We start from the raw sequence: 15,054 nt of genomic DNA, 5'->3' as shown, positions 1-15,054 counted from the left end.
GGAAGAGATTCTTGTGCTTACACCACTGGACCAGTCGGCTCACCCCACTCCTGTTGTTGGCTTCATCATTGTTGGAAATGAGGCCCACCACAGCCGTGTCATCCGCAAACTTGACGATGTGGTTGGTGCTGTGGGTTGGCACACAGTCATGGGTCAGCAGTGTGAAGAGCGGTGGGCTGAGCACACACCCCTGCAGAGCCCCTGTGCTCAGCGTGATGGTCTTGGATGTGTTGCTGCCGACCCACACATTTTGTGTCCTCCCTGTTAGAAAGTCCAGCACCCAGTTACAGAGAGAGGTTTTGAGTCCCAAGTGTCCGAGTTTTTGTATGAGCTGCTGGGGAATGATTGTGTTGAATGCTGAACTGAAGTCTAGGAACAGCATTTGCACGTATGAGTTCTTTGAGTCCAGGTGGGTGAGGGCTGGAAATGGCATCCTCTATGGACCTGTTTGACCTGTATGCAAACTGAAATGGGTTGTGGGCAGGCGGAAGGATGGACTTGATGTTTTGCATGACCAGCCGCTCAAAGCATTTCATGATGGTGGAAGTCAGTGCTACGGGCCGATAGTCATTGTAGCTGGATGGGTGGGGCTTGAGCTCCTCGGCATAGTTCTTTAGGGCATGACGAGGTATGTTATCTGGTCCAGCTGCCTTGCGTGGATTGATCCTGGAGAGGGTCTTCTTCACGCTGGCTGTGGACAGACACACAGCCTGCTTGCCTGGGGGAGGGGTTGTATTGTATATATTTTTATATATGTATGTGCTTTAAGATTATTTGCTTGGAGGAGATGGGAGTAAATTGCTTCCTGACCTCCTGAATAACAGACTATCTGACAGAACAGTCTCAGTATGTCAGGATTGGAAGCTGTGTCTCTGGGATGGTCAGGAGCAGCACTGGTGCTCCACAGGGAACTGTTTTAGCACCATTCCTGTTCACACTCAACACAGCGGACTTTAAGTACAACTCAGAGTGCTGCCACATACAAAAATACTCTGACAATACAGCTATAGTGGCTTGTATCAGGAACAGTCAGAAGCAGGAGTACAGGGACCTTGTTGATGCCTTCAGAGACTGGTGCAGTAAGTGCTGCCTCCACCTGAACACAGCCAAAACCAAGGAGATGGTGATGGATTTCAGAAGAAAGAGGTCACTCCATCAATCAGTCTCCATACAAGGGGAGGACATTGAGGTGGTGCACACCTACAAATATCTGGGGGTCCTCTTGGATGATAGGCTGGACTGGTCCTCTAACACTGACACACTCTACAGGGAGGGGGCAGAGCTGCCTGTTCTTCCTGCGGATACTGAGATCCTTTGATGTGTGTGTGAGATGTTGACAGTGTTCTATCATATGGTGGTGGCCAATGCACTCTTCTACGCTGTGGTGTGTTGGGGTGGCAGCTTGATGGACAAAGACATCAAGCGTTTGGACAAGTTGGTTACAAAAACTGGCACAGTGCTCGGCAGTAGATTGGACCCACTAAAGAACTGTGGTGGAGAGGGGCACACTGAACAAACTGAAAGCTATAATGGACAATAGCAGACACCCTCTCCACACGACAGAAGAGCAGCTGCAGCAGTCGGCTCATCTCACTGCATTGCAGAACAGAACGTTTCAGGAGATCCTTTGTCCCCATGGCAATAAGACTGTTTAACACCTCCTGAATACAGTCACACACACACTCACACACATCACATTAGCCACATCTGGACTGGACTGTGGAATGTTTTAGCAATTTAAATTAATTTTAATTTGATTTTTAATTTCTATTTATGAACTTATTTTAACTTATTTTATGTCTATTTTAATACCACTGTATTATTGTTGATGAGGGGAAGTGTGGTTGTTTTTTATGAGCTGCTGGACACTTGAATTTCCCTTCGGGGATGAATAAAGTTCTTTCTATTCTATTCTATCTGGAAAAATCTGATAAAAAACAAAACAAAACAAAAAAAACATGACGACCATTTAATCTTGCTCTGAATTGAACATTTCATACATCGCAGTGCCCCAGGTATGACGTTTTTCTGTAGGCCAACGCGAAAGTTAGCATCACCCTATTCCCTTGTCCAAAAGCCTGTGGGATTTTTCCACCAGTTTTTGGATTATTGTCGAAAATAGGCTCTGTGGCAAACAAATGTTTATGTTACTTAGTTTTGATCAGCAAGATAATCTTCACTAATGAACACCACTTTCATGATTATTGAAGCTTAAATGCAATTGCCCGAAGTAAAAAGCTAACATTAGGCTATAAACAAACTACACAATGGTCTCATGACCTAACGTCATCACCATTACAAGACTGTAAAGCCGTTTTCGGCTCGGCTCAGCGTGATGACGTTTGTAGTCTCATTTAGCCACTTGTCACCAACTGCCATAGCAACACATATGGAAGTTTCAAAGCCCATAAGTGGGGTGTTAACTGGCGTATTTTCTGTCCGAGAGCAAAGAGGTGAACGTCTGTTAAGCTTTTGTTAGCCACAGACCTTATTTCACCCACCAAAATCCTATTCAAGAAATTCAAGAAAACCCATTGGTTTGGCTTTAAGGGAACTGTGAGTGGTAAAACGATTTACGTGTCCTATGACTCATTCCTGGGGCACTCTGTAGATGTTTTACACTATTAGTCTTCTTTCTCCTTTTTGTCCATCAATTTTTATTGCCTTTCCTATTAATAGATAAAATTAGGCTAGCTTGATAATGATAGACTTCCCCCCTCATCGGCATCGGCGCCGCTGGTGTAGTGGTATCATGCAAGATTCCCATTCTTGCGACCCGGGTTCGATTCCCGGGCGGCGCACGTGTTTTGCATCGGTCACTACCAATAAACATTACAAATTACAGCGTCGCAACAATCGTTGATGAACTATAGCAAATTATGCTGGAGTACAAATCAGCTGTATTGCCGGTTATCGTCTTGCGACGTTTGCTGATTTACACGCACTTTCCAGATGTTTCCAGTTGTAATTTCACTAACGTTTCTGCACTTTGTCGATTAAGCTATGGCCATAAATAGGCTAATGGAAAAATATTATTCTGCACACTTATGCAAAGCTACAAAAACCCGCTGTGTTTGCAGCTCATGTCTTAAAGATGTGGGGGCACATCTTTGTGTGTGGGAGAAAGAGCGCTTGATTTTGGCTTCATTTCAGCGCGCAGGTTGACGCTGCTGACGCCGCTTCTCCGCCATCTTCAACTTCCTATTGTTTGCATCAGACTGAGGCTGTCTGCGGTGTGTGTGAGAGCAGAATCGGCCACCGATTTATTATTGAATAGTAGTTATAGCCTTTACGTTCGCGGTCGCTCGAGTTAAGCATAAGCCATTTTTATGTCATTGGATTAAAGACCTCTCAGGACGCGACCACTAAACCTTGATGATGGAGGACGATCAACCCAGAACCTTGTGAGTAACGGCGGCCCTGTCTATGTCCTGGAATGGGAAGGCTCCGTGTAACTACGGCGCGTCCTAAATGTTTCCACGTTGTTGTTTCAATTAAAAACTGTGTAACCTTGTAATTTTGCCTCAAATGGCCATTTAATTCGCGTCATGTCGAAAATAGCGACGCGTTTAAATACAATAAGACCCAGTACATTGTCGCTATAAACGTAAAGTTCTGTTTGATTTTGTCGTATAAATAGACGGAACCGTAACTCGCCTGAAAATGAAACTGAAGGGCTAGCTAATGCTAGCTATCATTAGCCAGAGTTGCAAGCCTAGCCAGCCAATCACTTCTTCTAAAATGGACACGTTTTCACTGAATGATATCTTTATTTACTAAAATAGTCGTGTTTTATTAGTAATAGCCAGGCGTCAGCGAGACCCCATCGGAATAGATATAATTTTAGTGTCGATAGTTGCCAACCCACTTAGCATGAGGCCCGTTTGAACCGGCTATCTTTAGCTAGCTGGCAGACAAGCCACGTCAACGCTCGCAGAGACGGCCCGGGACAGCTCCACTAAGACTGACCGTACTGGAGTTGTCTGTGTAAAATTTAGACTATCCCCAGTAGTATTTAGTCCACTATCATTGATGTTTTTATGTTTAATATAAGGAATTGTTGTGGGTTGTAGCTAGCCCGGTTAACTAGCCTTTGTTTGCATGCTACTTCCTGTTTGACAAAGACTCAATTCCCCCATCTCTCTCCTTGTTTCTAGGTATGTGGGGAATCTGTCCAGGGATGTCACCGAGCCCCTCATTGTGCAGGTCTTCACACAGATAGGACCCTGCAAGAGTTGTAAAATGATAGTTGATGTGAGTGTTATCCTCTCTGTTATACATTGTGTAAATTATTCACTGAAGGTAATGGCACTCAGCAGTGACCTGAAAGGTGGTGGGGCTGCTTGTGAAAGCCTCAGTCTACAGATGTGCTTGATATTGATTTTCCTCCCCGAGTCTATTAGATCAGGTCTGACACTCCAAACTACAGTAGGTGGCTCTTGTCATCTGCAGTGAACAAATTATCACTCTTGCTGTGAACTTAATATCAGTCTTGTTTTCACGTTGACAGACGGCCGGAAATGATCCGTACTGCTTTGTGGAGTTCTATGACCACAGGCATGCAGCTGCCTCATTGGCAGCCATGAATGGAAGGAAAATAATGGGTAAGGTAAGCTATCGTGTCTACAGGGTGAGTGGGGATGGGTGGGCTTCGGGTGTGGGGGATGTAGGTTGTGTGCCTTGTAAACAACCAAAACCAGTGAACTGCTAGCATTTCTGTTCCATTGATTAGATAGGGTTTTCTGACTGAGTAGGGGAAGCTGCTGGAGACAGGGTCCAAATCAGATCCTGAACATTTCAGAGCATTACTACTGCCAGAAAGTCATCTCTGTAGCGAAAAATTGGTTTCATTAGGACCTCTTAAATCCAATGGTCTTGGAATATATGATGCTATGATGTTAGTTGTGGAGGATAATGCCACCACATGGCTTGAGTGTGTCAAGCACAGTAAGGCCTGGGAAGAATAAAATAACGATAGAAATGTACTTCAAGGATGGACTGAACAAGCCAGTGCCATACTGTCAATTACGTCTTAAAGACCATGTGAGCTACATCGGGAACATGGTGAAACAAAAAGTCTGGGAGGTACTGGATAGAGTTGGGTTATCTAGAACAATAAAGCAAACATTAACATTTTAATCTGCAATGTTTAAAAGACCACAGGGCCTTATAAAGGAATATTATTAAAGTCATGCTGGATGGCTTAATAATGAGTTTAGTTTCTGGGTTCAGTGCTAGTCAACCAAACTAGATAAGGTGCGTTTCATTGGCAAACACTGCAGATGAGTTGTGTAACTTTCACTAATATCTGCATGTGTTCTTATTTGCTTTTGCCTTCCATTCTAAGTAAACATTGCATTGATGACCCATTTTTGTATCATATTGTGGTTATATGCTTTGTTTTTTGCTAATGAATTCCTACGTTTAGTTGTAAAACTGTTTGCGTCACAAATAGTAGGCTAGGGCAGGGCAGACGTGAGTCAAAAGACACATGTAAGAGATTTAATTTTTAGTTGATTTTACATAAGTACTTTTAACTCAGTCTTAAAATCATACACTCTGTAAGTGGAGAGAAGCAGGTTTTACTTGAAATGATGTAAACATACCCCACCTGGCCTGCTTTTTCTCTGCCCCTCTCCGCAGGAGGTCAAAGTCAACTGGGCCACGACGCCAACCAGCCAGAAAAAAGACACAAGTAGTAAGTACAAATGCCTGTGGAGGAAAATGCTTCATGAAATTAAAACATTGGAAAAACAGATTTTAAAGACATATTAATCAGATAGAAAGATGGAAAATGACAGGAAAAGCTTTTCATTGCTTATATGTTTAGTTATTTTGATGTAGTGGCTTTCATTTCAATTACTTGTCTCGACTGTGGTTTTGCCAAGATAACTCTCATTTTGTCCTTGCCCTGCTAACAAACTAATATTTATCAGCACTCTAACAGAAATTTACAATCATGCAACAGTATAAAAACTTGAAATAGATTGGGTATTGATACATATGGCATGTCTAAACTATATTTTCTATTTCCCTCAATAGATCACTTTCATGTCTTTGTTGGAGACCTCAGCCCAGAAATAACTACAGAAGACGTCAAAGCTGCCTTCGGTCCATTTGGCAGGATATCGTAAGTATCAAGATTTACTGACACAACTAATTAAATCAAGGATTGACTGAAGAAAATGAATGGGAACTATTTGTTATCCCTTACTCTGCCTCACACTAAAATACTATTAAGAAAAGATATTAGAAATCTTGGGTATTTACATACATAGAGGGTAATGTGATTATGCAATTTCAGTGAGTTTTGGAGAAACCATTATTGTTTTACGCTTTTAGTGTTGATAAGCTTTGTGCTGCATGTTTTTAATGTACTCTTTTTGGTGTGTTCGTCCACAGAGATGCTCGTGTTGTGAAAGATATGGCTACAGGGAAATCTAAAGGCTATGGCTTTGTGTCTTTCTTCAACAAATGGGTTAGTACAAAGACAAACAATCATATTATTAACCTTAATGCAGCGTCCAGTTATTGCTGCTGTTATTGGTGGAAATCTTACATATTATCATTGTCAATAAACATGCTCCAAAAAACAGAATAGTTTCTCTCTTGTTGTATGAAATATTTAGGGATTCATTTTAGATTTTACATCAGCTCAACGAAATAACCTGATTTTTTTTTTTCTCTGTTCCAGGATGCAGAGAACGCCATTCAGCAGATGGGTGGTCAGTGGTTAGGAGGCAGACAGATTCGAACTAACTGGGCCACAAGAAAGCCTCCCGCCCCAAAGACCACCTATGAAAGTGCGTTGTCATGAATGTGCATGTTTTGCTTGATTACACAGGATGTTGGATTCACGTATTAACTGAAGAAACTTCTCTGTTTCCCCTCCTGGCAGATAACTCCAAGCACCTATCCTTTGATGAAGTAGTGAGTCAGTCTAGCCCCAGTAACTGCACTGTGTATTGTGGGGGAGTCAGCACAGGACTGACAGGTAATGAATACTATTAGTACCATGCTACCATCGGTATGATAATGATACTAACAGTAGTAGTATTGGGTGAGGACAGCAGAGAGATCACAGAGATACAATTAATATTACAGCAAATAATAATCTCTCCTCAAATGTTTTCAGAAACATATTTTAGTGCACTGTTTAGCTGTAAAATGAGAACCTCTGTGACTCGGCTGCCATGTTGAAAACAGCCCAGCCAAATATAAGCACTGCCAGCTGGCCAGAGCAAACTTTTGTCTTGTTTGACACTTTGCCCACAGTTCACGAGCAGTGATTGACATGATTGACAGCTGCGTTAGAGACTCCTCGGCTCTGATTGATTGTTTTCCATCAGGCACGGTGGATTCTTACAAATGCCATTAGAAGCAGCAGTAGGAGGAGGAGGTGGAACCAGATTTTATCCTCAGATTATTTGTCTCGTACTGTGTGGCTGTAGTGACAGTTATTTTACAGCTATTTTTGTTTTTGTATTGCAAAGGCAAATTTGGATTTGGTATTGAATAATAACTCTTAACAGTTTAATGTATACTTAGATTTATAAATACGAATAAATACAAAACAGCACTTACAATGTCACAGAACAAATTGTCATTAAAAAATCAGCCCAACTACAATAACTTAACACCTAATAACAGTTACAATACTAGCAACAGCAAAATACATTTTGAGTTGGGATCGACTGACTCCCTAACTCAGGAGTGACTTGGATAGGGTATTGAACTCTGTACTTCTGTGGCTACTGACCAAATTATGTCAGTACCACCGAGTGCTGATTTATGTGAAATCTATCTGTGCTGGCACTGGTACTGATTCAAATATGAGCAATACCCAACCCTAGGAGAGACTCAGCAGTCAGACATTTCTCAGTGAGCGCCCGACATTGTCATTACAACGAGAATAGTGGGTCCACCTTAACAGTCCATCTTAAGTGTGATTAAGTGCGCTTGCTAACTTCAGCGCTAACACTCCTCAATTTAATCAGTGGGTGGCGACCAATTTGTCTTAGGTTTTCAGGAGTTGTATCATGTATTCACTGACAAATAGCTTAAACTGTACACACATTGCACTGCTACATTTAACTTCATACACTCTGCTGAGGTCGCCACAACCTCACTGTTCTGCGGTGTTACCATCACTCATACACACACACACACACACACACACAAACACAGACAATCACACTCACTTGCTCGCTCTCCCACTCTCTTGACCATGTACTCGCTTCACACACAATCTGGCACCAAAATCTTCGTTGTCATTTGGTCCAGGAGGTACTGATCCGTACCCAACCCGACATATAACCCAATAGAACTCTGTTGTTGTCCTGAAACTATGAACACATGAGAGAGCCATACCATTACAATGGATGATATATTCCCTTATTAAAATGAACACAGCCACTGAACTGTTACACTTTGATCTTATCAAACTTACAAAGCAACAATCAAAATGGCATCCCAGAACATGCTCAGAGATAATGTATTTGAATCCAGAGATTTAAATTGAAGTTACAGGGTTGTTTCAGAATAAACTTCACTGGCCCTGTGACACGATATGTCTCCCAATGTGTTAATAGGTCTCTTAGTTTATTCTGCTCAGAGAGCTCATTCTCAAGCCCTGTGGTGTTATCAGCAAAATTTTGACCTGCCTGTGAATTTAACCACCTAGAGAGTCATACCTTATGATGTTGGTATGCAGCGTTTTTTTTTTTTTTTTTTAAATGATGCATCAGTCGACATACAAACAATGACATATATCCCCTCTTTGTTTGGCCTTCAGAGCAACTGATGAGACAGACCTTCTCTCCCTTTGGACAAATCATGGAAATCAGAGTTTTCCCAGACAAAGGCTATTCATTTGTAAGGTACGTGGAAATTTGGTCAACATATGATGCACTATTTCCTGATCCTGGTCCCTAGAGATCTGAGGTGCTGCTGTTTTTGTTCTAGCCATATAATCAAGCAATGATACGTTAGATGTAGGGAGAATGAAGTTCACTCCAAGGTAGGAGAGAAAATCTGCAGTGCTCTGAACACTGAGGACCTTAACTGAGAACCACTGAAATAACATGTTTTTAATTATATAAGTGGCATAGATTTTATCCACATATAGGTTTTTGCTTTTCTATGTTCTGGTATCAGAAAATAATTGTAATGATTACTGAGATCCTGGGTCTTCAACAGGGTGTCCCCAGAATTGCTGCAGGGGGTCCATGACCCCGAGGGTTTTAATTTCATTTTTTTTTTCTCCTTTTTTGTCCCTGAAATTAGAATGTGTCTGAATACACGTTATAAGCCCAGTTTACTATGCAACTCAATTTTATACAATATATGTAGTAGGGGGTCCCTGCTCCGTCTGTCTTTCAGCTTAGGTGTTCTTGACCTGAAAAACATTGATTGACTGACTCAGATTAAGTATTTATTCCAGTCCCTGAAATTTAGATGAAATACCTATTAGATGCTTGTATTGTTATCCATGATTCATGAGTGACCACATAGTCTATCTAATAAATATTCATCCTCTTCTAACGGTCTGTTAACAGAGCAGATCCCCAGCAGCGGTGTGGTCACCCTTGCTAAGTAAATATCTAACAAATCAGTGTGACCTTGGTGTCTCTCTCCCTCTGTTTTTGACCAGGTTTAACTCCCATGAGTCAGCAGCCCATGCCATTGTGTCAGTGAATGGTACCTCAATAGAGGGCCACATAGTCAAATGCTACTGGGGTAAAGAGACCCCGGACATGATGAACCCGATGCAGCAGATGCCTCTGCCCCAGGTAAGGACAGCAGATACTGTACATGTTAAAAAAACTGCACATAGAAAGGAGATGACATACGATGACAGCTGCAAGGTATTGCTGCTGTGTATCACGAGTCTGTAATTACAGCATCAGCTGATTTGAAATCACAAGTGTGGATCCTAATGAAGACGAGTAATTTAATATTTTGCACCCTTGATTTAATTTCAATTGAAGGGGATGTGATCTTAACGTAAAGCAGGCCTTCAAAGCCCCACTCCAGCCAGTGTTACTTCCTGTTTTTTGGCTGAAGTTCCTTCTCAAACAGAGAATTGGGGTGTGGTTAGTCGGCGGATATAATCTGTTACCATGGCAACCAGGCTGCTGCACGAATGTACGTGTCAAAACAGCAGCATGAATATTAGCATGGATAGCGATAGCAGTCACTCTTAATGTAAGTTATAAGGTGGAGAATTTTGCCAGTACCAGCTGTCATTTGCTCAGTAACTGTATCACTTACAAAGCCTACTGAAGTCTGCAGATGTTAACTTACCCATATTACACAAACTCTGGAAAAAATGAACATTTCATAGCACTGTGCTGGGTCCAAAAACGGAAAAAATAATCCCCAAACGAAAGCTCACCATCTTGTTTTGGTTGTGACTCACACAACCCTGTGCTGTGCGGTGTAGCCAGTAAAAAGATACAATCCACGCCACATCTGCTTCGCAAATGGTCTGCATTCGTTTGTCTTCAGTGTAGCCAAAATACAAGATAACTTGACAAGCTAGCTCACAATTGTTTTGTCGCTCAGACGCAAAGAGACATGACAGTGCACCTGTGCATGGTTAGAGGATGATTTTTGATCTGCAGATTCTGCTACAGTCATATGTCATCTTCCTGATGTAGCAGCAACCTTTTTTTAAAAAACAAAACAAAAAAAAAACATTGAGCACTAAATTGAGTAATTTCTCTAAGATTTTTAGCAAACAGTGTGACTAGTTTAAATTGTCAGGAAATTACAGTTTCATATTTCAATTCGACAAAAAATCATTAAAAAAAATAACATACGCTGGAGTGGGGCTTTAAATCTGTGCTTTAAATCTGTGCACCTCCCACTGACATACTCAGGGAAATGGACCTTGTTATTCTGGCTGAAGTTGTTTTTAAAAGTACATGATTGCATCACATAGTGACCTAATGTTTTTCCAGTTAGTTATCCATGTAAAAATTGTGCAAGTTCTCAGCAGAAAAAGAAAGGCATGGATTTCTTTGTTTGGATAAGCCACTAAATGTCATGTAAAAGATCTTTATTTTTTTATTTCTTCAGGAGAACTAGTTAATTCAGAGGGAAACACAGGATAATTTTGTTTGGGCATTTTTCTTTTCTTGGCTTATTTCAATTTATATAGTTAGTTTGCATATATCGTTAAATGATATTTTGAGACGGTCATGGAGGAATTTTCAAACTGCTTACTAATGCCATACTTGTTCTGCACCCTACAGCAAAACAAGATGAGCTTCCCAGCGGCAGCCCAGCCCTACGGCCAATGGGGCCAGTGGTACGGCAACGGGCCCCAGATCAGCCAGTACGTCCCAAATGGGTGGCAGGTTCCCACCTACGGCGTTTACGGCCAGGCTTGGAACCAGCAGGGCTTCAAGTAAGTAGCACGGTCTGCACAGGGCTCCCCTTCACCGCCTCCTTCTACTCCAGCACCACCAGAGTCCCTCTTCAAGACCTGGGCAGCGAGAGCCAGCTCTGGCCACAGGAGGGAGCCATGACCTCCCTCCTCCAACCTCACATCCTCTTCTCTCCTCCCCTCGCCAGCCCCTCACTTCGCTCATCTCGAGAACATTGAGAAATAATCACACACACACACACACACACACACACACACACACACACACACACACTATCTGAACTTAAATTTTGTTGTTAATCTCACTTCAGTTTGTCATAACTGCTCACTGTGCACAGCACATCGTAATAACTGAAGGGGTCTGTTCCAAACAGGTTTTGTCACTTGAATTAGGCACCAAATAGTTTAAAACTGTAGCCTCCTCCAACATGATTGTAAGAAAACTGCCTGAAAGTAGCTCAAAGCTTATCATTGGACTTTCAGTAAACTTAAAGATAATTGACTTACGTGACTGAACAAGATTGATGCTAAAAGCCCTGAAAAAAGTTTCACATGCTGTCCACACCTCTGGATAGTTTGTTGGTGAAGATTTCATTTCCCTTTTTTGTACAACTGCCTACTGTGTGTAAGGACTGTGTTCTTCAAGGCTGTTGAGTTGTTTCTGTATGTCTACATTCATGTCATAGCTTTTTACATTATTTTCTTTTTGATTTCATTTATCTATTTCTACATATACCTGAGGATTTGATCTGTATATGAATGTCAGTAGGACATATTAAATATCTTTTGTAGGTTGTTATCAAATTTTGTTTTTATTTAGACAGCCTATGTGCAGTGACGTTTTGTGCACCCAAGAAAAGAAATAAAGGAGAGGCCATATGTTGTTGACAGTCTAAAATTCTTGGTGACCAGCTGTACTACTAGGCTCTGTACAAAGGTGTGAGGTGATGCAAGCAGTGATAGTGTGTTTGATTGTCGAATGTACAGTGAATGCACAAATCCAGAGAAAGGGGCTCGGCCTCTCTTGACTTGAAATTTGAAGATGATACTTTATCCTGTATAAGCTCTCTAATCTCCACACTGAACTTAGAATTTAGTTTTATTACATGAATCATTAAAGACTGAAGACACAACATGTGAGTTAGGTGAGAATCTGCCTTCCTAGGTTGATATATATTGTGGCCAAATGTATAAGTGTTGCAAGAGGAATGAAGATAATCCACGTTGTTGTATACAGTGTGGTGTAACTGTGTGTAGGCTGATTACAGCTGTTGTATGTTCATGATTATCAGCAGTTGGGAGGGGGGTAGAAAGGAATATTTAGCTTGCTGCGCTTAGCCTCTATGCTCTTTGTCTGCTTCTCCACCCATGTTTAATCAAATTACACTTACCTTTGGCCCCTCCAAACAGACCTCCACTTTCTGTTTTTTTTTTTTTTTTCTCGCTCGCTAGATTTTTGCCCAGCCTGCCTCACCCTCACAACCTCTGATAACTCTGTTTGCCTTCTTGTTCTCATTCTAGCCTGTCCAGATTCTAGTAGCTCTAATATAAACCGTCCCTTTGGCTCCCTTTCGCCTTGTCTCTTCTAACCTGCTGGCATTTTGTCTTTCTGTCTCCCCTCTCTCTCTCTCTCTCTCTCTCTCCCTCTCCCTCTCCCTCTCCCTCTCTGTCTCTCCCTCTCTCTCTCTTTACCTCGTTTTTTGCAGTCACTTACCGGCCAGTGCTGGGTGGACTGGCATGAGCGCCATCAGTAACGGTGGGGTTATGGAGCCTACACAGGGATTGAATGGGAGTATGCTAGCCAACCAGCCTGGTATGGGAGCCGCAGGATACCCCACACACTGATAAGTGGGCAGGGTGGGAGATTTGTCAACCATCAGCCTCTTATTGGCTGTACGGTGCCCCGCGGGGCTGTGTAACACCGCCTCCATTTGTGGCAGGACTAAGACTTTTACTGGGATGTGGAACCTAATGGGAAGGTTGCCGCCTGTAGGAGATGTAAATGGGATTTCATGGGGGGGTTGAGGTAACGGGAGCCAGAGAGGAGCGATTTGACCCACACAGGTATTTACACCCTCTGTGGTAGGCAAGACTGGCCATGAACCAGGGCTCTTACCATTTTTAAGTTAACTGTAAATGAGTATAAAACTGTAAAGGAGAAACTTTTGGATTTTTTTTCTGGTTTTACAAATTGCTTCCATTTTCACATCTTTCCTCTCAAACAGCCACAGAGAGGCTTTTTTTCTTTTTTTTTTTTTTTTTTTTAAAGAAACTGTTTAAGTCTGAGTTGTGCTAAGTTATGAACCTTAGTTATTATTTGAGGAATGGAAATCTGTTTAATTTGTTCTCATTTTTCTCTTGGATTAAAATCAATCGCAGGGATTGTTGCCACTGCTGTTTCTCTGTACGGGCAGATAAATATTGCACAGTTTTTTCCTCTCTTGTACTTGGGACAAATTTGACTACCGAGAGCGTTTTCCTTTTTGCATTCCATTTCTCCTCCATATCTTTCGGACAGCCTCAAATCTTTTTTCGCCACGTGTAAATAACCATTCATCCATTTGAAACGATGTAAGTAAAATGCTACTGTTAACTGTGGGTGCTTGCTTTCTTTTTTTGTTTTGATAACTTGACAGTTAACTCCAACATTGTACGTAGCAGAGTGGCACTATCTAATGTGACACTGGCACAGTGCAACACACGATTCTTCCATGCAGGGATAAAATGGCATTGCCATGCAGTGCATACTTAAAATTTAACACAATTCAAATGTTTAAAGGGTGAACATGTTTGACACTTCTGATGGTTTTTAAATATCTATTGAAATGCCAGTATTTTATATCAAAAATCTGAGTGGATTCAACCTTTACACTTGCTCTTTTTGCCAGAGAAATGGGGAGGCCTACATTGTAACTGTTGCCTTATAGAGCTGGTTTCTTTTAGCTGACAAGATCCTCTTTTTAATTAGGCAGTGCCTACAGACATTTTCAAACCCTTTTGTTTAGAAAGGTGTTAGCCCTGAGAACTGATGACTCTGCTACTGTAATCAATGTTTTCTTGCTTTGTCCAATTAAAATGCTAATGCACATAAACCACACTATGCGTTTGTTTTCCTTTTTCTCATTGAGGGGTTGTTATTCCAGGAAACGTTTATGGAGCTTTCATTCAGAAACTGCTTTTGAAAACTTTTTAATGTGAAAGTATTTGTTTTTAACTAGATTGTTATTTCTCCCTTTAAAAGGTTTTGTTGTGTGAAATGTTTTGCTGTGAAGAACTTAAAAGTTGAAAGAGGGTGTATGAACCAACTATTAATGAGGCCTCGCATGGTCTTTTTTGTCTGATGATTTCTCCTTTGACTTCTACATCGTTGCCTTCTCCATCCTCTCCTCCCAGCCTGCAGAATATGACATGCCCACTGATCTCATCACCATTCAGGTCAAGTAAAACCTGTTGTTTTTGGTTCTAGCTGGCAACCAACTTTTCTGAACCAATTCATTTTGATGAAAATGCTCTGAATGGTTCAAAATTAGGTGCAGGAACCAGAATGGAACCAGTTGAATGTTGGTGGAAAGGGGTTATGAAAGGCTCTGTTATTAGTGTCTGACAACATTATGTAACGGACCCTACAGAGTATAAATATTCTGCTGATTTCAACAGTGTGA

The 15,054-nt window shown here is 41.6% G+C and overlaps 1 protein-coding gene and 1 non-coding gene across 2 annotated transcripts; both read left to right on the top strand.

Annotated features, from left to right (window-relative positions):
• Positions 1–2,730: 2,730 nt before the first annotated feature.
• On the top strand, positions 2,731–2,801 carry trnag-ccc (transfer RNA glycine (anticodon CCC)). The gene has a single exon. It is a non-coding gene; the product is annotated as a tRNA-Gly (tRNA).
• A 377-nt stretch (positions 2,802–3,178) lies between these two features.
• Positions 3,179–14,489, top strand: LOC126393973 (cytotoxic granule associated RNA binding protein TIA1-like). The gene is made up of 12 exons (XM_050050449.1): positions 3,179–3,404; positions 4,158–4,254; positions 4,511–4,609; positions 5,644–5,698; positions 6,043–6,130; positions 6,403–6,478; positions 6,695–6,803; positions 6,899–6,994; positions 8,795–8,879; positions 9,653–9,791; positions 11,259–11,413; positions 13,099–14,489. Exons 1-12 carry the CDS (start codon positions 3,376–3,378, stop codon positions 13,235–13,237), a joined length of 1,167 nt encoding a protein of 388 aa, XP_049906406.1. The 5' UTR covers positions 3,179–3,375; the 3' UTR covers positions 13,238–14,489.
• The last annotated feature ends 565 nt before the right edge of the window (positions 14,490–15,054 follow it).

Source organism: Epinephelus moara, chromosome 8 (genome assembly GCF_006386435.1).
Source record: "Epinephelus moara isolate mb chromosome 8, YSFRI_EMoa_1.0, whole genome shotgun sequence".
NCBI lineage: Eukaryota > Metazoa > Chordata > Actinopteri > Perciformes > Serranidae > Epinephelus > Epinephelus moara.
This window is presented reverse-complemented; position numbering and strand designations above follow the sequence as displayed.